Source organism: Brassica rapa, chromosome A10 (genome assembly GCF_000309985.2).
Source record: "Brassica rapa cultivar Chiifu-401-42 chromosome A10, CAAS_Brap_v3.01, whole genome shotgun sequence".
Taxonomy (NCBI): domain Eukaryota; kingdom Viridiplantae; phylum Streptophyta; class Magnoliopsida; order Brassicales; family Brassicaceae; genus Brassica; species Brassica rapa.
The window spans coordinates 1,549,272-1,570,545 of NC_024804.2; the positions used below are offsets into that span (position 1 = coordinate 1,549,272).

At 34.6% G+C, this 21,274-nt stretch overlaps 5 protein-coding genes and 1 non-coding gene across 7 annotated transcripts; 2 read left to right on the top strand and 4 right to left on the bottom strand.

The window, feature by feature from the left end:
• The first annotated feature begins 701 nt into the window (after positions 1 to 701).
• LOC103844254 (casein kinase 1-like protein 13) lies at positions 702 to 4,057 on the top strand. Of its 2 annotated transcripts, XM_033282428.1 has the most exons (15): positions 702 to 937; positions 970 to 1,206; positions 1,286 to 1,326; positions 1,410 to 1,479; positions 1,568 to 1,716; positions 1,817 to 1,912; positions 1,993 to 2,063; positions 2,141 to 2,202; positions 2,297 to 2,360; positions 2,448 to 2,532; positions 2,590 to 2,716; positions 2,798 to 2,889; positions 2,967 to 3,030; positions 3,392 to 3,528; positions 3,627 to 4,057. In XM_033282428.1, the coding sequence occupies exons 2-15, from the start codon at positions 1,131 to 1,133 to the stop codon at positions 3,885 to 3,887; spliced, it is 1,395 nt and encodes a 464-aa protein (XP_033138319.1). In that variant the 5' UTR covers positions 702 to 937; positions 970 to 1,130; the 3' UTR covers positions 3,888 to 4,057. The 2 variants fall into 2 exon arrangements, with proteins under 2 accessions (XP_033138319.1, XP_009119298.1); XM_009121050.3 differs by having other exon boundaries at positions 735 to 1,206.
• On the bottom strand, positions 3,799 to 11,275 carry LOC103844253 (protein unc-13 homolog). Its single transcript, XM_009121049.3, has 5 exons — positions 9,880 to 11,275; positions 8,498 to 9,382; positions 7,938 to 8,393; positions 7,667 to 7,853; positions 3,799 to 5,498 (listed from the first exon to the last, which is right to left on the bottom strand). Exons 1-5 carry the CDS (start codon positions 10,477 to 10,479, stop codon positions 4,513 to 4,515), a joined length of 3,114 nt encoding a protein of 1,037 aa, XP_009119297.1. The 5' UTR covers positions 10,480 to 11,275; the 3' UTR covers positions 3,799 to 4,512.
• Positions 11,276 to 11,291: 16 nt separating this feature from the next.
• Positions 11,292 to 11,410, bottom strand: LOC117129374. Its single transcript, XR_004453023.1, has one exon. It is a non-coding gene; the product is annotated as a U5 spliceosomal RNA (small nuclear RNA).
• A 159-nt stretch (positions 11,411 to 11,569) lies between these two features.
• Positions 11,570 to 12,854, top strand: LOC103844251 (60S ribosomal protein L23). Its single transcript, XM_009121046.3, has 3 exons — positions 11,570 to 11,689; positions 11,764 to 12,048; positions 12,576 to 12,854. Exons 1-3 carry the CDS (start codon positions 11,677 to 11,679, stop codon positions 12,698 to 12,700), a joined length of 423 nt encoding a protein of 140 aa, XP_009119294.2. The 5' UTR covers positions 11,570 to 11,676; the 3' UTR covers positions 12,701 to 12,854.
• Positions 12,736 to 21,056, bottom strand: LOC103844252. The gene is made up of 3 exons (XM_009121048.3): positions 19,039 to 21,056; positions 13,126 to 14,281; positions 12,736 to 13,061 (listed from the first exon to the last, which is right to left on the bottom strand). Exons 2-3 carry the CDS (start codon positions 14,200 to 14,202, stop codon positions 12,906 to 12,908), a joined length of 1,233 nt encoding a protein of 410 aa, XP_009119296.1. The 5' UTR covers positions 14,203 to 14,281; positions 19,039 to 21,056; the 3' UTR covers positions 12,736 to 12,905.
• On the bottom strand, positions 14,277 to 16,488 carry LOC103844453. The gene has a single exon (XM_033282473.1). It carries the CDS (start codon positions 15,622 to 15,624, stop codon positions 15,334 to 15,336), a length of 291 nt encoding a protein of 96 aa, XP_033138364.1. The 5' UTR covers positions 15,625 to 16,488; the 3' UTR covers positions 14,277 to 15,333.
• Positions 21,057 to 21,274: the final 218 nt, after the last annotated feature.

The following is a 21,274-nucleotide window of genomic DNA, read 5'->3' on the forward strand; positions in this document are numbered from 1 at the left end:
CTAGAGATACAAAATTAAAGTCTTTTAGAAATTTAGCTATTAGTTTTTATTTTATATGATATTTTTTTAAAATCTTTAAATATAAATTTATGTATTTGAGTGATAAAATAAAACATTATTATTTTTAATTGTTTCGAAAAGAATAATTTTATATTTATAAAATATTTTCGTTTAGAAAACAAAAACTAAAATCTAATGTCACCATTCAAGCTTTTTGAAAAACAAAAATCTACAGAAAAACTAAAACCAAAATCTAAAAACTAAAAACTAAAATTCAAAAACTAAAATCTAAAAACTATGCAAACAATCATCACCTTAGTCGTATGTATAATCTTATGTAATTTCATATTTATTTAGTGTTAAAAAGGAAAAAAATTAAAATATCTTAGTGCATGACAGTGGAAAATACTTTGAACGCCGACCAAAAAAATCAAATTATTCGCTTATTACTGTTTAACCACTTTGATGTTGAAGCTACAAGGCATCAAACTCCAAACACTAAAATACGTAATTAACCATAAGCATTAACATTATAAAATGATGGACCTATTGTTGATTTTTATATTATTTAATAGAGAATCAATCAACAGTACTATTAATAATGCCGAAAGGGACAATTAAAAAAAAAAAACAAAAACAAAAATTAGGTGAAACTTTGTTTCTATTACCATGTGTGTGGGGAGAGATAGATAGATAGATACAAATCTCTTTTTGATATGTCTGATTAGATTATTTTCCAAAAAAGTCCAGCTCTCTCTCTCTCTCTCTCTCTCTCTCTCTCTCTATCCGTATCACTTTTCTTCCTTCTCTCTGCCCCTTGATTTTCCTGGAAGATCATATTTTTTTTCTTCTAAACACTGTTTCTGATCTGAAGACTAATAAAGTCTGAAGCTTGGTTCCGTAACATGTCGGTGACAGCTCGATGATTGTAAAGTAGATTACTTTTTTTTTTTGAGCAACGTAAAGTAGATTACTTTAGGGGTTGTTTTCGATTCTTTGATTGATTTATCAATTCGATCGGAGATTAGAGGTTACTTAGCGCACGAGTTCGTTCTTCTTCATTGAATTGGGGTTAGATTAGATACACAGAATAAAGGGAGAAAAAAAGGTTACTTTTTGGTTGGAGATAAATGGATCGAGTGGTAGGTGGCAAGTTCAAGCTTGGTCGAAAGCTTGGAAGTGGATCCTTTGGTGAAATCTTTCTAGGTTCTCTATATTTCTTTGTTACCTTGTTTTGTCTTTTACGTGTTTCTTCTTCTTAATGAATTTTGCATTTTTGGTTCAGGGGTGAATGTACAATCTGGAGATGAAGTTGCTGTTAAGCTCGTAAGTTGTAATGATTCTAGTTTTAGTGAGAAGCTGCTGCTTCTATTCAAAGTTTTAATTTATATGTTTATTATATGTGACAGGAACCTCTTAGAAGTAGGCATCCTCAGCTTCATTACGAGTCAAAGATTTATATGTTTCTCCAAGGAGGATGTACGTTTTATTTCATTGACTCTTCACTCTTAATTTTTGAAATCTTCTTGCTTATGTTTATATAGTTATGTATTTTGTGTGATTGAAGCTGGTATTCCACACCTTAAATGGTTTGGGGTTGAGGGTGAATACAACTGTATGGTGATCGACCTTCTTGGTCCTAGTCTGGAGGAGTTTTTCAACTATTGCAGTCGTTCTTTCTCTCTCAAGACTGTCCTAATGCTCGCTGATCAGATGGTAAACATATAGTCTTTTTTCTTCATTTTCTTATGGTTCTATATTTGATTTCATGTCCTTGCATACATACACTATGGTTTCAACTTTTATGTCTGGCTAGCTAAACAGAGTGGAGTATATGCATATACGAGGCTTTCTCCATCGTGATATTAAGCCTGATAACTTTCTGATGGGCGTTGGCCGCAGAGCAAACCAAGTTAGTTTTTTTTCTCTCAAATGACAGTACTGTTTCACAGCTTTGGCTACTTTCTTACATTTTGTTTGATCCGTTTGCAGGTTTACATCATTGACTATGGCTTAGCAAAAAAGTATAGAGATCTTCAAACACACAAGCATATTCCTTACAGGTACATACTTTCTCTCTCCTCATGATGTAAGAATCCATGTTCTTTCTTAAATCTTAATCTGTAATGTTGCTTCTCAGAGAAAACAAGAATCTTACAGGAACGGCTCGATATGCAAGTGTTAACACTCATCTTGGAATTGGTTAGTTTGTTATTTTCGTGCTTCTCATATATGCACTTGAAAGACATGACACTGCATCAATATCCTACTAATATATATAACATCTCGTACACAGAGCAAAGTAGGAGGGATGATCTGGAGTCTCTTGGCTATATGCTTATGTATTTTCTCCGAGGAAGGTCAAATAAAATTTGATAAAATCTACACTCTACTCCCTCTTCCTTGTATTATTATACTTGTCACTGATCCTTCACTCTACTCCTCAGCCTTCCATGGCAAGGCCTTCGTGCAGGAACCAAAAAGGAGAAGTACGACAGGATCAGTGAAAAGAAAAGACTCACACCGGTCGAGGTATTTTACTTCCCTTTTCCCAGTTGAAAAACTTGAATTCAAATCGTCTTTTGGCAGGTTCTCTGTAAAAGCTTTCCACCTGAGTTCACTTCGTACTTCCTCTACGTGCGTTCATTGCGGTTTGAAGACAAACCAGACTATTCCTACTTAAAGAGGCTTTTCAGAGACCTATTCATCCGAGAAGGTTTGAACTTACTTATCCTGATGTACGTTTGTTTACAGAAGTTAACTCAAAGAAACTGTCTTTGGGTTCCTGTTTGTGCAGGTTATCAGTTTGACTATGTATTCGATTGGACTATCTTGAAGTATCCGCAGTTCGGGTCCAGCTCCAGTTCCAGTTCTAGTTCCAAGCCAAGAGTAAGTCCCACCTTTATGAAGCTAAATATGATCAGAATCGTATCAACATTCTCACGATTTTCCTCTGTTCTCAATAGCCGGGCCTAAGACCAGCTCTGAACATTCCAGCACCATCTGCCGAGAAACCTGAAAAGCCTTCAAGTAAGCATCTGGTTTCTTCTGATTAAAGTTGTATCCAGTGTTCTAAAAACCGGTCTAGACAGTGCCTAGTCTGGCAAATCGGATCTAACCGAAACGATTTTTCTAGAATTTTTTTTTTAAATCGGTCTAGGTGTTCAAAAAATCGGTCTAGACGGCATTTAGTCTGCAAATCAAATCTAACTGAAACAATTTTAAAAAAAATCAGTTTAGATGTTCAAACTTTTCGCCTAAATAATAATCTTCTATGAGGTGTATAAGCGATTTCTTAAATATTTGGTATATAGTTATGCCATAGCCAAAACGTATTTAGATGCAGTTGTTGAAGACACTCAGATACTAACAGACTATGGTTAATATGCAGCTGGGAAAGAGACTCGCGATAGATACTCAAGTGTTTTCGAAGCATACACTAGAAGAACTGGCTTAGGAACCGGCCTTCAAGCTGATCGGTCTAGTAGACCAAGAACCTCAGAGAATGTCCTTGCATCTAGAGACGCGGTTACTCATCATCATATACCTCCTTAAAATTTACCTTTTTTTACTGTTTGGTAACTTGAAAGATCTTAGACCTTTTTGTTTTTCTTTGGTTGAATCAGCTAAACCAGGAGAGATCAATGACGTCGTCTAGGAACCAGAGTTCTTCAAGAAAAGCAGTTGCTGGGTCAAGTGTTCGAGCTACTTCCTCAGCTGATTTCGCAGAGAACCGAACCAGCAGCAGACTCGTCCCAAGCAACGGTCGGTCCTCGACAACTCAGAGGACCCAGTTTGCGCCTTCCTCCTCAAAGGCCGCACCGTCGAGAATTCCTCCTGACGTTACACTAGAGTTCCTCAGTATTGGGAACGGGAAGAGGAAGTGATGGATGATAAATTATTTATCCATCTTTTGTTTGACGAGTTATATTACCTTTTATCCTTGTGGTTGATTACACTGATAACAGTGTGGATATTAATATTTTCGAATTATGTTTTTAGCCGTATAAACAACATATTAAATATTCATACTTATAACGTATTATGCTTTATTTCATATCTATCTTTTACATATGCAAAACTTGGCAAATATTTTTATCTTTTTCATTTTAACAGCAAAACTTTTTTTCAAAATAAATATCGTTTTAGAATTTTTAATACAAATTAATTATGATATTTTTATTTTAAAAATATATAAAATTAAATGTTTTCTTTTAAATTTATGTGCAAAAGTTTAAAACAAAAATTAAAATGAAACAGAGAGAAAATATTAGGTTAGTGATCATTAAAAATGTATTGTCACTTTTTGTTTGTGTCGTTTATCCAATTCACTTTTGTCATTCACAGTTTAGTTACATGGCCTAAAGCATTGACCAAATCTAGCAACTTTCAACCAACCAAATCACAAGTTTACTCCCGTAATTAGACAAAAGGGTTTGTTTCTATTGTCTGAAAAAAAAATCTATCAGTCAAGACAATGATTAGTTCTTTGTAAGTGATCATTTTCAGGTGTCATCTCCGTTTACCCAACTGAAACGACTTCTTCAAAAACCGATTAGCAACACGATCATCTCTATAACAAAGAACTCTCAAGATCGTGTTCGGATCCGACCTGTTCCATCTCCCAGTCGTCGGAGGCATAGGAAGCCTCTGCCCCGTCCCGACCAAACCCATCCCGCTCGCTTCACACGTCGCGATGCTAAAATCTTCCACGAGCTGCTCCGTTGGCTGACTCATCAACTGTACAACCCCTTCCACCGTCTCCGCCTCTCTATCCACCACCTCTTCAGAGATCAACCCTTCCCCGCACGTGCAGTAAACCTTCTTCAAACTCTCGAAGTCTTCCTCGATCAGCTCGTGATCCGCTCGGTAGAACACTCGCGAGTGTCCTCCCGCTAGCAGAATCGTTAGAACCGCTTCGAACGAAGCCTTCATGACTTCTCTCATCGCCAACGCTTGCGCTCTATCCGCGAGGATCGCCGTCATCAGCGTTAAGTTCTGTTTCAAGATCCGTAGCGCGGGCTTGATCCTCGCGTTGGCGACGTCTCCTACGTAGAGTCTCTCGTAGAAGACCGAGTACGAGTCGAGGAAGATGAGTCTGTAAGCTGCCACCTCGGAGACGTGGTGGAACGCGGTTTCGATCCCCGCTTGCGTGGAGTCGAAGTAAGAGGAGGAGGATGAGTTTGTGCGTTCGCGGTGGCGTTTGCGCGTGGCGGGGAGGACGCTAGGGTTTAGGGAGAGGGATTTGTTGAGGGAGTGGAGCTGAGAGCTTAGGAAGTGTAGAGTGTTGAGACGAATGTAGAGGCGTTGGGTGCCGCGGCTCGTGGAGGGACGTGGGTGGTGGCCGTCGGAGATGCCTAGGGAGCCGCCGGTTAGGCTGTTGAGATCTTCACCGGAGGCAGTGCATGGTGTGGCTTTCTTCAAAAGCTTTACGAACTTTGAGTCTCTGTTGCATCTTGTGAGAGGAGGAAGTGTTGGAATGTAACTCTGTTTCGAACCTGACAAGATCAAAAACAGAGTCAGCAACAGTTAGGGGCCGTTTGTTTCACCATTTGTCATTTCCATTCAAATGATTCATTTGTATGATCTATTCAAATGATCCATTCAGATTTTTGTTATTGTTTGTTTGTCCATCCACATAGCTCATCTAGATGAATCATCTAAATGGATCTTATGTTTGTTTCTTTATTTTCATTACCATTCAAATGAGTTTAGCAAACAAATTACCAAAATACCCTTATGTTGATTTAATCATATGTTTGACATTAATTTTAACTATATTACATTTAATTATTTAATTTATATATTTACATTAGAATTATTTCAAAATTAACGAGTTTTCTTTTTTGCGGTTTAAGCGGGAAAACAAGATTTTTCGGTTTTAGCGGAAAACAAGATTTTTCGGTTTTGGCGGGAAAACGAGATTTTTCGGTTTTGGCGGGGAAATACAAATTTTCGGTTTTGGCGAGAAAACAGGTTTTTTGCGGTTTTGTCGGGAAACACGTTTTTGGCGAGAAAACACGTTTTTGCGGTTTTGGAGGGAACCACGTTTTTGCGATTTTGGCGAAAAAAACGCATTTTTGCGGTTTTGGCGGGAAAATGCGTTTTTGCAGTTTTGGCGGGAAAACGCGTTTTTGCGGTTTTGGCAGGAAAACATGTTTTTGGCGAGAAAACATGCTTTTGATGTTTTGGCGGGAAAATGCGGTTTTGCGGTTTTGGCGGGAAAACGCAGTTTTAGCGGGAAAGCACATTTTTGCGGTTTTGGCGAGAAAACGCGTTCGGGAAAACACGTTTTTGCGATTTTGGCGGAAAACGTGTTTTTGCGATTTTGTCGGGAAAACACGTTTTTGGTGGGAACACATTTTTACGGTTTCGCGGGAAAACAAGATTTTTCGGTTTTGGCGGGAAAATACAAATTTTCGGTTTTGGCGAGAAAACACATTTTTTGGTTTTGGCGGGAAAACATGTTTTTTTGGTTTTGGCAGAAAATTACGTTTTTGCAATTTTGGCGGGAAAGTACGTTTTTGCAATTTTGGCGGGAAAACACGTTTTGCGACTTTGGCGGTAAAACATGTTTTTTTGTGTTTTGGCGGAAAAAATGTATTTTGGGGTGTTGGCGTGAAAACATTTTTTTTTTGTGATTTGTGCATGAAAACATGTTTTTCAATTTTTGCGGGAAAACACGTTTTTGCAATTTTGACGGAAAAATATTTTTGTGCAATTTTAGCGGGAAAATACGTTTTGGGGTTTTGGCGTAAAAAAATAGTTTTTAGCACGGGAAAAAGTGTTTGTAGTTTTGTCAGTTTTCGTTTGTGACAAAAATGATTTTATTTTTAGGTTTGTAATTTGTGAATTACATTAGGGGCATAATAGACTTTATACCATTTTGAATGAACCATCTCCATTCAAATGATCCAAATTGGTTCAGCTGAATGGACTTTAAAATTAAGCCTAAATTTCCAAAAGTCATCCGGATGATCCATTTGAATGAATTGCACTTTTAGTGCCTAAACAAACAAAACTCTCATCTTCATCCAGATGATCCATCCAAATGGAGAAACAAACAGGCCCTTATATGTAGGCCTGGGCAGTTCGTGTATACTTGTTCGATTCTTTTTTATTGTTTTCTGTTTTTTTTTTTTTTGGTTATGGAGATACAAGATCCATTCAGTATTTAAGAAATTTGGTTCGTTTTAGTTTGATTATTTCGGATTCCGGTTCAGTTTGAGTAATAAAATTAAAAACCAACTAATATCCAAAAAAATTTAAGGTCCAATTTGATTCTGTTTCTTCGGTTAATTTGAGTTAAAAAGTCAAAAATTTTGATTTTTTCAGAATATCAAACTTTTCGGGTTTTCAGATAAAAATCGGACAATTTTAAATATTTTGGATGATATTATTTAGGTAATTTAGTTTTTCATGTAATTTTCGTGTAACTCGGTTTATAAATTGTTAATATTTATAAGTACTTAAATTATATCATACAGATTTGAGTTCTCATTCGATTTTGATTGGTTTCGGTTTTTGGTTCTAGGTATAGGATCCGCTAGGCTAATTAATAGGTTCTAAACCAAACCAAACCTTGTTTTTTGGTTTGGTTGGTTGGTCCGGATAAATGTGTCTATGCCTAGTTATATGATATGATTTACATTTTTGTTTCACTCACCACAAGATGCAACGAAGGTAGTGTATTCCTGGAAGAGTTGTTCTAGCCCTTCAGCCAGGTCATGAACAAGATCCTCTGTAATACCAATCGGGACCTCAAAGAACTCAGCAATCGCGTCGTTAGCTAGCTTCATCAACTCACCAGCAGATTGAGCATATGGCTCTGATTTTGATTTAGGGTTCCATGTCTAAAGAAAAAAAAAACAAATAAAGACTTAAGCATATGACCAAAATGCTTTCTTGAACCACAAGTCAAGATTTGATAAACTTACTTCAGCTTCCTTTGCCCTACTCAAGCATTCTTGAACTGTTTTCAACTTCTCGTCAATCCACTGCTTTAAAAGCCGCAATATAATCGATTCAACTTCGTAAGGAACCATCTCTCTAACTAGACCTTTGCCTCCATCTTCACATTCCTCTGAATCTTCTGCCACCATCTGCACAAGAACCTTCTCCAGCTTCCCCGCTGTTTGCAGAACTTCCACAGTCTCTTTAGTAATACTCGACCGGCCAGCTAAGTACTGCATCAAGACCGAACCGTAACACTGGTGTAATGAAACCGAGGCTACACCAGCTGCAACTGAATACCATCTCTTAAGTATAGGGCTGAAACACTCTCGCTCACGCAAAGCAAGATCCTCTGTCTCCTTAGCTAGCTGAAGTAACATCTTCGCCGCTTCTTCTCCTTCCTCTGTTGCTGAAACTTTGTCCTTCATGCTCTCAGTCACCTAAAATATTTTAAAAAGAATATTAATTAAAAACAAATAATAGAAAACACACAAATAAAAAAAAATTATAAAAGAACACACAACTGACTTGTAGGGCAAGTTACCTTTGAGAAAGCGTTTTTAATAGAGGCTCTTATATAGTAATCAACACGCTCCCCTGAAGAATCCACCAGCTTCACATCACCTTTCTCTTGACTACTTCCTTGAGAGATCGTCACGTCCTCTCCCACAATCCTAGACGAAGACAAAGCTAACGGCAGAAGATTCTCGATCAATCCAACGTTCCCTCGTTGGAAATAGTCATGGTAGCTCAACAGCCTTTTCTCGGTCCATCCTTGCATAGAAGCCAACGTCGACGTCAAAAGCTTCACGTAGAGAGCCTCGCGATCAGACTTCTTAGCGTCATTAGCCACTTCAGCCAACATTGCATGCGAGGCACCGAGCAAGTCAGGCTCCATCTGAGAGGTCACAATGTACTGATGAAACAGAACCCAAGTGAAACACAAGTTATGCATTGCCCGCGTGATTCCAAGCATCGACCATGTCTTCTTCATCAGCTCCAAGAGCTCATCGATCTCATCGAGAACCAACGTCTCATCACGAACGTCGAAAATGGACTGTAAAAGCGCTACATAGAGATGAATGTTGAGAGGGTATCCATCAGCCCAGTGGCATACATCGCTTGCTGTGGTGTTGGTGTTGCGACAGGCTAAGGAGATGACGACGTTACAGAGTGTGGACATTGTTTCTGAGGTTTTGCCGGTGTCGATGGGTTTGGTCTCGCTCTGGCGGATGACTTCTCGGAGACGCATTGCGAAGTTGTTGGTTTTCTCGAGAGGGATTGATGGGTGAAGGAGAAGACCAGCTTCGATGACTTTAAGCTGACGTCTCTGCCATATCTGATACTCGTGTACGTCACTGAACTCAGACGTTTTCACGTGCCGGAGAAGCTCTAACGGAAGGATGATCGTCTCTGCTCGCTTACCCGACTGGAGAATAGTAACATTCAATCTCCTTAGTCATTTAGAAACAGAGTTTCTTTCATACTAAACTCAGTTCCACTAATATAGTAATTTTAAGATTTTATTTGTTTATAATATAGTTTTACATTTTGAATGTAACTTTATAGTTTTATCGTAAGAATGTTAAATTATTATTCAGTTTGCGAAAGAAGTTACAAGAGACTAGTAGCTGATTTAGAGAAACTAAAACTAAACATCAAAGCTACATATTAGTGTTGTTATGTAACTTTATATTTTTTATATATAGTACATTTATTCATTTTTATTTGGTATGTAACTTTATAGTTTCATTTGTTCATTTTGCCTATATTAGCTAAAAAATTAATTTGTATAATTTTTTAGTGTAAATAATGTATAAAATTAAGATTATTTTTGTTATTGTAATTCATTTTAAAAGTATGTAAAAACTCTGGAAGTCCATTTTCGCAAAAGAAAAAGATATTAAAGATAGCAGATCGACTTACTTGGCCAACAAGCGTCCTTGTTAGGGTTTTCCGAAGCCGAGTGTCACCTTGCTCAGTCACTCTCATTTGTTGCCTCATGATCTCCGCAGAAGTTAAAGGTCGTCTAGGCCGAGAAGGCGGGACCGTCAAGAAACCAGAACCGGGGCTAATGTGACCCGAAGAGCCACCTCCTATGCTGCTTCCATTACCAGGGGAGGAAGGAGCAGACGCGGCTCCCGAAGCTGTCGTCATTCGCCTAGACGGAGATCTTTTTAGCATTTTCAACCCTAGTGCACGTTTCACTCGGCTTGTTGGTGTTGTCACCACCTCTTTCCTCCCTAAAGACCCGAACCCTGAACCCTTACGCGACCCTCCTCCTCCTCCTATCCCGTCTCCTTCGTTGTCACCACCGTTGTGCTTTGAGTAGAACGTGAGAGCAGTTCTTCCTCCGAATCCAGGTGATGACCGACAAGCCGCGAAAAATATCTCATACGCGGTCTCACGTATTTCGTCCTTATCAAGGCCATCGAGTTTCCCAAATGGCCAGAGAAGATCAGTGTCAGGACAAACTGTAGAGGCCGCCGTGTCGGAGAAGGACTCCCTCCGGGAATGACGAGCCATCACACGGAGGGAGGTAGGAAGGGAAAAAACCTATGCAAGGAAAAGAAAAGATCAAGATGGATTCGGATTTTTATCAAAATCAGAGAAAGTGAGGAGAGAGGAGTTCTTGGTTTTTAATAAGGGAACAAAATGAGAGACAGAGAGAAATGAAGAGACAACTTGGATTCGAATCTCTCTGTCCTAAGGAAGGAGAGAGGATGTGAGAAAAATTAGGAGGACTACATAATGATAACCATAATTAGCATAATCTTATATTCCAAGTAACTCCTGCCAAAAGCCAAATCTTGTTTTGTTTTCTTTTTTCCTTAAACACCATATGTGTTGTTGTCATTCCATATACACAGCCTTAAAGAAAACAAACACAAAATACAACCTAACTTTTTTTATCAACAGAATCCAGCATAAAACATCAATTGAGATTTAGTTAGATGCTTGTTTCTCAACATACCTTTGCACATTCCTGTTTGTTGATGTGTCTGGAAATATAATCTGGTTAGTAGCAATGCTGGCTAAACCAGTCCCCTTTGGCAATTCTGAACGGAGAAAAGAGATCAGTCCAAAACATTGATACAATAACTAAAGACCAGGAAGAAATGCATTTGTTACACACATGAGATCAGTCCAAAACATTGATATCAGCAAAAAAAAAAAACAACAACTGAGTTCTTACATTATGACCTAAGATTATTAACAAGGATGAGATGACAAACTAATCAGCTTTTGCTACATCAACAAAAACAATGTTCTTCGCCATTATATGTACCCAGTAATGATGTGCACACAAATCAAAATTTTGAATACAAGGTTGTTGGGTTCCACTATAGAGTGGAAACCCTCCAAAAATAGGCGTATGCCACTTAAGCATGGAGAGCACACGGTATTCTTTAGTAAAAGGCGAAAGAATAGTTCGCTTTGTGCTCACCACATGGCTGCGTGACTTACACAATGAGAAGCAGGGTTTTATTATATTGCTAGTTCTCGCTGCTAGTTGCTCCCACTGTTCCGATGTGGGACTGTATAACCCAATTACCCCAAACTATTTGTGGGCTTTAATGGGCCTTAAATACTTTTAAAACCTGGGCTTTAAACAAACACGTTGTTTGGAGTGAGAAAACCCTAGTAGTACTATAGCGTCGCTATATATTAGTAAGCTCGTAAACCCTAATCTTTCTTACATATCTGCTCAAGCCGTCCAAAATGTCGAAGCGAGGTTCGTATTAGATCTGAAATGTATGCAATTTATCAATTATTCGTATTGATAATGGGGTTTGAATTTATTTATAGGACGTGGAGGTACGTCTGGTAACAAGTTCAGGATGTCGCTTGGTCTCCCCGTGGCGGCGACCGTGAACTGTGCCGACAACACCGGCGCCAAGAACCTCTACATCATTTCCGTCAAGGGAATCAAAGGTCGTCTCAACAGATTGCCTTCCGCTTGCGTCGGAGACATGGTGATGGCTACAGTGAAGAAAGGGAAGCCTGATCTTAGGAAAAAGGTTATGCCAGCTGTCATCGTTAGGCAGAGGAAGCCCTGGCGCCGAAAGGATGGTGTTTTCATGTACTTCGAAGGTAAAAAAAAATTTCACTTTCTTTTAAAACAGTTAATTTAAATGTTTTAATTAGTTAAATAGTTTGTTTTGTCAATGAATAGTTAGATTTTTAATAGTGATTTAGATTCGTGTTCCAGACTTGTGTCATGTGTTAACTAACTCGTTTTGAGGGTGTATTAACACAAAACAAGATCTGGTAAACTTAAAATGTGTTCTATCGTTACAGATGCTCTGATGCTTTAACGCTTGTATCTGCTCCATTTGAACTCGATATTTTTTATTAATCTTTTAGATTAGATATATGTAGTTTATGTGATTGACATTAACCAGGGTTAAGTCAAGTATCCACCGACACGTTTAGAGGGTGATGATACGGTTACAAGTCTGGGAAATTTAATTTGTGTCCTTCGTTACAGATGCTTTATTTTGCTTTAACGCTTGCTTCTGCTCCATATGGACTCTACATGTCACTCTTTAACATTGATAATTGATTTTCTGAGTTTGTGAACAGATGTTGATTTGGTGTTATGTTTGTACATTGGACAGATAATGCTGGAGTCATTGTGAACCCCAAGGGAGAAATGAAAGGTTCTGCGATCACTGGTCCTATCGGTAAAGAGTGTGCTGATCTTTGGCCTAGGATTGCTAGTGCTGCCAATGCCATTGTCTGAAGACAAGATCCATCAATCACTTGCGTTTGATTATCTTTAAAAACAAATTTGAGAATTTTTGGTAGATGTTTTTTTTTTCTGACAATATGTACGACATTCAAATGTTTTTTGGTTATGTAGACATTTATCAATGGTTTCTACTTTTGTCTTAAAATATTTGCTAAAAGCTGAAAATAATTATAAAACACTAATGATGATTATAGATTCATTGGTCGTAGTAGTTTATGGCCCTGTGGCTATGTATGAATGCTAAAGCAACCGAGATAGATTGCAAAGCAGATAGCCATGTTTGGTATTGGACAAAGTAGCGTCCTCGTGGAAGCTGCTCCATCCTTAGTACAGTCGTATCATGTTTTGATCCCTGAAAACACAATGACTCCATCAGATTCTAGTTTGATCTATATATATAGTAGAAGAGATATTACCTCTATGAATAGCTCCAAGAGATTATTATTTTGTAGTTGGCCATTAAGAAGGGTTAAGGAACAACCCAAGTCCCATCCTCCACAGTCACAGTTTCCTTGAGATTTCCACCTCTCTATCAAACTCGAACATGGCCCTCCATGAATCCCTGATGGAACCACAACATCAACACTTGTCTTAGATCTTGAACTTCCACTTTCATTTCGAACCAACGTAGATTTCCTCAAGAACTTCAATCCCCAACCTCCGGTTTCTTCTTCTTCTTCTTCTTCTTCTTCTTCAAGAAACTCTTGTTTCACAATAATAGCTAACATTTCAAGATTGGGTGGAAGGTTGTTTTCCAGTAGATTCACCTGCTCGTGATCAAAGTTTGGTTGTTGCATCTGCTCATTGTTGTTCTTCATCACACCGACTACTTTTTCACACAATCCTCTATTTTTCTTCTTACACGGTGTCTGTGAATGCTCACAATTGTTGCTGAACAAAACAAACTTTCTCTCTATGAATCTCTCATTCAACAATGAACCTGAGGACAAGGTTGACACCTTAATTCTACCAACTAGAAGCGATGATGATGATGATTCTCTTCTTTGCAGATGAATCATATACGAATACTCTAAACCACTTTGGTCTTCATCCTTGCTGCTTAAGCTTGCTACATAAACATCTTTTTGATTGTCCAATTTGAAAACAAAACGAGGCATTCCATTGGCTCTCATAGTGAACTGAAGGGTTCCTTGAGAAACGTCTCTAGATGGAGACGAGAAGGTGTTGTTGCTAGGTAAAGAGATTACCTTCCTAGACTGATCAGCAGCATTAGAGTCTGCTCCTGGTTTCCTCAAGAAATGACTTGGAGAAGAAGTAGAGAACTCGTGACTACATGATACTTTGGGGCTGTTTTTAAATATCTGTAAACACTTGCCGCTGCTCAAAACCGCCAAGCATCGTCCATCTTTCTTTCGTAACAAGTTTCTCGACTTTGGTGAGCTGTTTAGGCTTGAAGGACTCACGTCATTGTTCACATTCATCAACTGATGATGTTCATTCTTTTTAGTATCGCCAGGAGTATCACCCTCCATCGTTCACCTTGCTTTGCTCGTTGTAGAACCGGAGCAACTTCGATATTCACACGAGAGGGATTCCTAATCAATACAATACCTGAGACAAATATAGAAACATATTAAAATTGTTTATGGCCCCTGCGCAAGGATGACATACACAAATCTGAGAAATATTAAAATTTAAATACATAAATAACCAAGATTCCGATAGTAGTATACAAAAGGTCCGTTAAGACAACTAAAAACAATAGGATTGAAGAGAGAGAAAAAAGAATTAGAACAAAATAATAGGGGAATGAAACAGAAGATTTGTTATTTATAATTTTTCCATTTTAAAAAGGTTTTCTAGTTCTTTCGAATTAAATGAACGACAAAGGAAATCAGTTTCCTAAGAGGTACCTTTAATGAATTTAAAGTATTAAATTTAAATACTACTAGTAAATTTTTATTTAGTATCTTTTTTACTTTTTACAAATAACATATATAATAAAAATGAAACATTTAAAAAGTTTAAAACGGATTTAAAAATAAAAATAAATGTATATATAATATGATTTTATTAAAAAGAAAAGTTCACAAAAGATATTTTTGATATTAAAAATAAATATAATTCCTTTAAAACATACTTTATACAATATAAAATAAATATATTTTTAAAGTAATAGAAATATTTTCTTTATATAATACGAAATATATTTTTAAAGTAATAGAAATATTTTCCATTTTTTACTTATATAATATGATTTCACAAAAAAATCACAATTTCAGTGCTGATTTTTTAAGAGATTAAAAATGGAACCTAAATTTTTTTATATAATATGAAATATATTTTTAAAGTAATAGAAATATTTTCTTTATATAATATGAAATATATTTTTAAAGTAATAGAAATATTTTCCATTTTTTACTTATATAATATGATTTCACAAATACAATCACAATTTCAGTGCTGATTTTTAAGAGATTAAAAATGGAACCTAAATTTTTTTTTATGATAAGCATATTTTGATCGAATAATTACAATTTTTTTAAATAGCATATACTTTTAATGAGGTATATATATAGCTCAAACAATATAACATATAAATATACATTACAAATAAATTAGACGCTTAGTTTTCCAGTTTTGTTGTAGAAATATTTTCCCAGTTACTGACATATCCAGCTAAATGTTTCGCAAAACCTTTTTACAGGATTTCGATAACCTTGACTAGGGGTAACGTATCGCTCATTATTCATTGGATCACAAATGATCTTGCACGGGTTGTCACAAATTGCCGGAGTTGCTTTTTTTGATGCTTTCATGCATTGATTTATGACACAATCTTTTATACACACATCTCCTGGGATAGAATCAGAAATTTGTATCAAACAAATCACTGTAAATAAAGTTAAAATCATGAATGCCCTATAAGTTTTATTTAAAACTTGAGCTGCCATAAGTACCGTGAATGTGTAATTCAAAGTGTATAGTTTTGTTTATTGTGTTGTGAAACAAAGATGATTTAGTAAAAAAATTGGATAGGTCGAGATGATTTATATAATAAAAAGTTTTTACCAGATTATGGAAGCCAGTAATTTTTGGGAAGTCAATTCGTTGTTTTTTAATTTCTTTTTCTTAATTAAGTAAATATATCAATTGATTTTTTGAACATTTAGGTGTGTTATAAGCCCTGGCCACCTATGTAACTATTTTCTGTGAGTTAAAGTAACTAACTGGTCATATTATCATTTTTGGCTTATATAACACATATTCAAGTAACATTTTTGTTTTTAAAACTTGTAGCCATGTGTTAAGCTCTGGCCACCTAGGCAATTATTTTCTGTGAGTTAAAGTAACCAACCGGTCATATTATCATTTTAGCTTATACAACAGATATTCAAGTAACATTTCTGTTTTTAAAACTTGTAACCATGTGTTGTAAGTTGTAACAAAAGTCTATTTCAACACATAGAAGTTTGGGTCTTTTATACACATCTTGTAGTGAAAATTTCTTTCCATACTCGTTATTATAAAATTTGATATATATATATATATATATATATATATATATATAAATCTATATATGATAAAAACATGTGCATTTTAAAAAAAAATCATAATTTATTATGTGTCCTATAAATAAAAAATTAAAATTTATAATAATTTAGCGTGTATTTAAACATATGGCCACATTAAAAAAAGCTTTCTGATAAAGATAGTTTTATTTCGATAAAAAAAGTAAGCTTTAGTGAAAAACAATAATCTAGTAGCATATTATATTACAGAAATTCTTGAAATTTTTTTTAGATAGATTAGGAAATGGTTAGCGGTAAAACACACGTGTGTTGTCGCATAAACCTGATTACATAAATTTTATAAGATTTTTCGAGAGATTTTTAATAAAATATTATTGAAGAATTGAATTGAATCATTAGTATTACATATATCATCGGTCTAGGTTCTTCAGGTAGTTGGTATATAAGAATATGAGTGCAGCCCAGCCTCTTGCAGTATTGAGATTCCCATCTATATAATGATTGCTAGACTTTTCAACTTCATTTATTTTTCATAAAATCTCAACAAATTGTTTTAGAGAAGCGGATGTAGAACTGGGAATTTAACTCTTTACTCGTGGGATCCAGTCCATTAGGTCCGCTGCGGGGTGGGTACGGACCCAAAAAAAACTGGGTTTTAAAAAATGTGGATCAGGCGGATCGTGTCAGAAATAGTGGGGCGGACGCAGGTCTTAATAATTCTGATAGCGGGTTAGCGGGCACCCACATATGTTGAGAAACAAGTGGTTTTGGTTTTTGGTTTGTGTTGTTTTTGTGTTTTAAGTTGTTAATATATGTCGTTTTTTAGTCTTATGTTGTAACTGTGTGCGGTTTTAATTTTTCAGGGGAATAAAAAAAATCTGAAAATCCTAGGTGATTTTAAGTTATATATTTTAAGTTATACATAATCTTACTAAAATACATTTACATATATAAAATAACGACCAATCTAAATGCAAATAATAAAATTAATCAAAAATTTAATATATTTAAAATAAAAAATATTATAGTTGAATTCAAAGAAATAAATACAATTCAATATGTCAAAATGATAACTAAATCGACTATGAAAACAACAGAACCGACTAGATATAACATATCCAAAATCATGTCTAATTAAATAATTATAATATTATTAATATAAATTATACATATAAACTATAAATTAATTTAAAATTAAAATTAAACTATCAATCATATATTATCATATATGTGTTTTATCATTATTAAAAAAAATCTTATTATTTAGTTTCTTTTTAAGTTTATGTTTTCTTTATTTTTGTGGAACTTAATATACCCATAATCAAAATACCCAAACAAATCTGAAATCTCATTTTCAAGATTATTTAAAATAAATTCTAGTTTACATTTCAATAAATCTAAGGCATGCAAGTATTTAGAAGTTATAAAATATTTTAATTATTGTAAATATTGATATTCGTTCATGAGCTTATAGAAATTATTAAGCTATACTTATGTATGTAATTTCTTATTGATCCTCCCTTTAGTTTCTAATATTTTAAAAACTCAACATATAATTTTAATAAATATTATTAAAATACATGCACATTTAAGCTAGAAATAAAACTAATTTGATTTGACTTTATTAGTATCAAAATAATTATACTTGAATTTGAATTTGAAAGAATATATGTAACTCAATATACTCACAACATGAATGAATCAACTAATCCACCTTATATCCAAAATCAAAAATCTAACTACAGTAAAAATATAATTTAATAATAAGAATCAATTTATTTTTATACATATAAATTACAAGGTGACTAAAAACATATTTATAAATAAAAATGATAGTTAACTAATTTTTACAATATAGTTTTATATATATGCATGAGATTTGATAATATTATCATTATATTAATTTATGTAATTTTGAATCAAACACTTCAATTTATTTTTTATTTAATTCTAAGCGCAATATCTGTTACATTTATACAAATTCTTACTAAAATATATTTACATATCTAAGAAAATAACTAATCTAAATGCAAATACTTTTTTTTTAAATAGCTATATTTAAAATATTTTAGTTGAATTCAGAGAAATAGATGCAATTCAATACACCCAAGTTATAGAAAAATCGATTTTCGACCCACAAACAACCAAACCGACTAGATATAATATGTCCAAAATCATATGTCTAATTAATATAAATTATACATATAAATAATAAATTTATTTAAAATCAAAAGTAAATATCAATTAATTATAATACATTAATTTTATAAATATTTATGCTCATGCATGAGCACGGAAAAATCACCTAATATTCTTTATAAATAGTGTAATTTTTGAGAAAAGTATAGAAATTTACAATTCCATTAATTTTTGGTTACCATTTAGAACCATTGTGTAAGAACATGGTCTTATCTATTTAGTAGTTAGTACTAAATCATTAGCTAGATTACATTTTCAAAATCAAATGCATCTAACATTGGATAAAAAAAAAAACCAAAAACCAAAAGAAAAAAACGTAAAATTCAAAGCTACAGAACATGTTTGGTAAAAAAGCCAAAGTTCTTGATATACCTATTTTACCTATAAGGAATATGGGTTATAACCTCTTCAACTGAAAAGAATAAAAAACTATAAAGTAACAAATCACTAAACCCTAAGATTGATCTTCAAGATCTAATGACAATTTAGATTTGAGCAGCCAGTTTTTATTTGATAACATCAAGGCAAATAGCACCATTTTGAAAAAAAAAAGACATTAACCTTTCTCATTGCAATGCTTTATACCTAAATTAAAAACGGATCAAAGACATATTTTCAGCTAAGATGAAAATTTACCTTCTGGATGATTGCTCCTCTTCCGTAGTATGTCTCACCAACTTTAAAGCATAAGCAATGTTACCTCTCCTCCTAAAGAATCATTGAGTAAGAAGAAAGTGGGCAAAGCTTTGAAGCAAAACATATGTGAGAGTTTGTCAAAAAAAAAAACATATGTGAGAATCAAAGAAATGGGTATTGTACAAACATAGCGTGTTGCATCCACTTTTATATATAATCTGCCTTTTGTTTTTTTTCAATGTTTCCACTTAAGTCTTATTTTCTCAACTTTTGGTTAATTGGCTTCTAGTGGGAGGTGAGGTGCGTGTGTGTTCGGTGGATCAAACTCAACACACATATCACTATCTCTTAACTTATAATTATTTTATCTTATGAACGCAGTTTTGCAGCATATGAAGATATGGTCAATGTTTTAAGAAAAAAACTATATACATGTAACATGTGAACGCTTAACATGCTATATACAAATAGGTACTAAGTATAAATCGTGTAAAATTAAAAATGCAGGGGAAAAGTTTTTTTTTAATAAGACTGTTACGTAGGAAACTTAAGATCTACTCGTTGTGCATCATCTAAATTGTTAAGCTTGCTAGAACAAAACAATGGTGATGATTGGTTCGACTATGGCTTAAAAAATTTAGTTGTAACTGTTTAGCTGTAGATAAATTGGTTGTAGCTGTAAAATTGTTACTGTAGACTTTTTCTGCAGAGCTTTTTGCTGTAGTTAAATTTGTTGTAGCTGTAAGTTATAGGCTGTAGATATTTTAAAATAAAATATATGAAATATGTGTTGTATAAATAAAATTATTATTTTATATGAATTAAAATAATTTATATTAATATTTTTTTTTATAAATTATCAAAATTTATTGTAATTTAAAAGTAATATGTAAATAATATCTATATTATTTAAATATCTTAATAATTAAAAAACACTCAAATTCAAAATTAAAATATTTATAAAAGTTTTTATTATGATTATATAGTTTATTTGATATTATAGATATTTTTGTTTACATTTTACATATTCTACAGCCTATAAAAATATGATGTAGCATTTTTGCCTAAAATACATGATAAAAAGTTTTGCTTTATTTTTTTTGCTGTAGCTTTAAAAATAAAGCTAAAGCATGATTGGTAAAATTAAATAAAAATTTGATGTAGACTTTAATTTTTCGATGTAAAGCTAAAGCATGATTGGTAAAATTCTCGACCAAGCCTACTTGGATTAGGCTAAGAGAACCATTATGTCCAGAAGTTCTCGACCAAAGCTACTTGGATTAGGCTAAGAGAACCCTCACCTCTGGTACCATGGAGCAGACTAGTTTGGTTCAAGGAAGAAATATCGAGATGTTCTTTTGTTACTTGGATGGTGGCTCTCGCTAGGCTTCCCACCAGGGATCGGCTTGCTTCGTGGGGCATGAACGTTCCAACGCAGTGTGTTCTTTGTCTCTCCGGAACAGAGTCTCATTCTCATCTTTTCTTTCAATGCCCTTTTGTTGCAGCAATTTGGGCTAAGTTCTCTGCCAGTCCAGTTCTGCTTGCTCCAGTCTCTATCCAAGCGCTTGCTGGTGTTATTGCTCATCCCCACCTCGCTGGAGTCGCTGGTATGGATGCTGTGCTGAAGCTTATATTGCAGGTAATTGTGTATTGCATCTGGCGGGAGCGTAACGTGCGCATCTTCCAGCAAGTCTCTACATCAGTTGCTGAAGTCTTCCCTCGGGTGGATCGTCTCATCAAGGATCGCCTGCTTGCCATCAGTCGTCACGCCCAACCTCCGCCATCGCCTTCGCTGCTCCTGCTCTATCTCTCTTTGTTGCCCGCGGGCCTGTAATTCTTGCTCTGTTGTCTTTGCTCTCTCTTATTTTCTTGTAATAAGTGGCTTGCCACAATTCTAAAAAACTGAAAATCTTGGTATAAATCTTAACATTTAAACCAAAAAAAAAAAAAACAAATGATTGGTAAAATTTAGTGATTTAAAAATAAATAAAACTAAAATAGAGAGATAAAGCCCAACCAATCACTTCCGAGATTTTGATTCAATAATTTATTTCTCTCCTCTTTATTGTGACATATTTCAATAATTTATTTAGAAAGCGTAATACTATATCTACTTATACGAATGTAAATATTATACTGAAAACATGTTTCGGATTGTTTCCGCCACCAACGTAGTGCTATACATTATATTTAGAAAAATCTTATACAACATCAATTCACAGAACTGTGCTAGTTA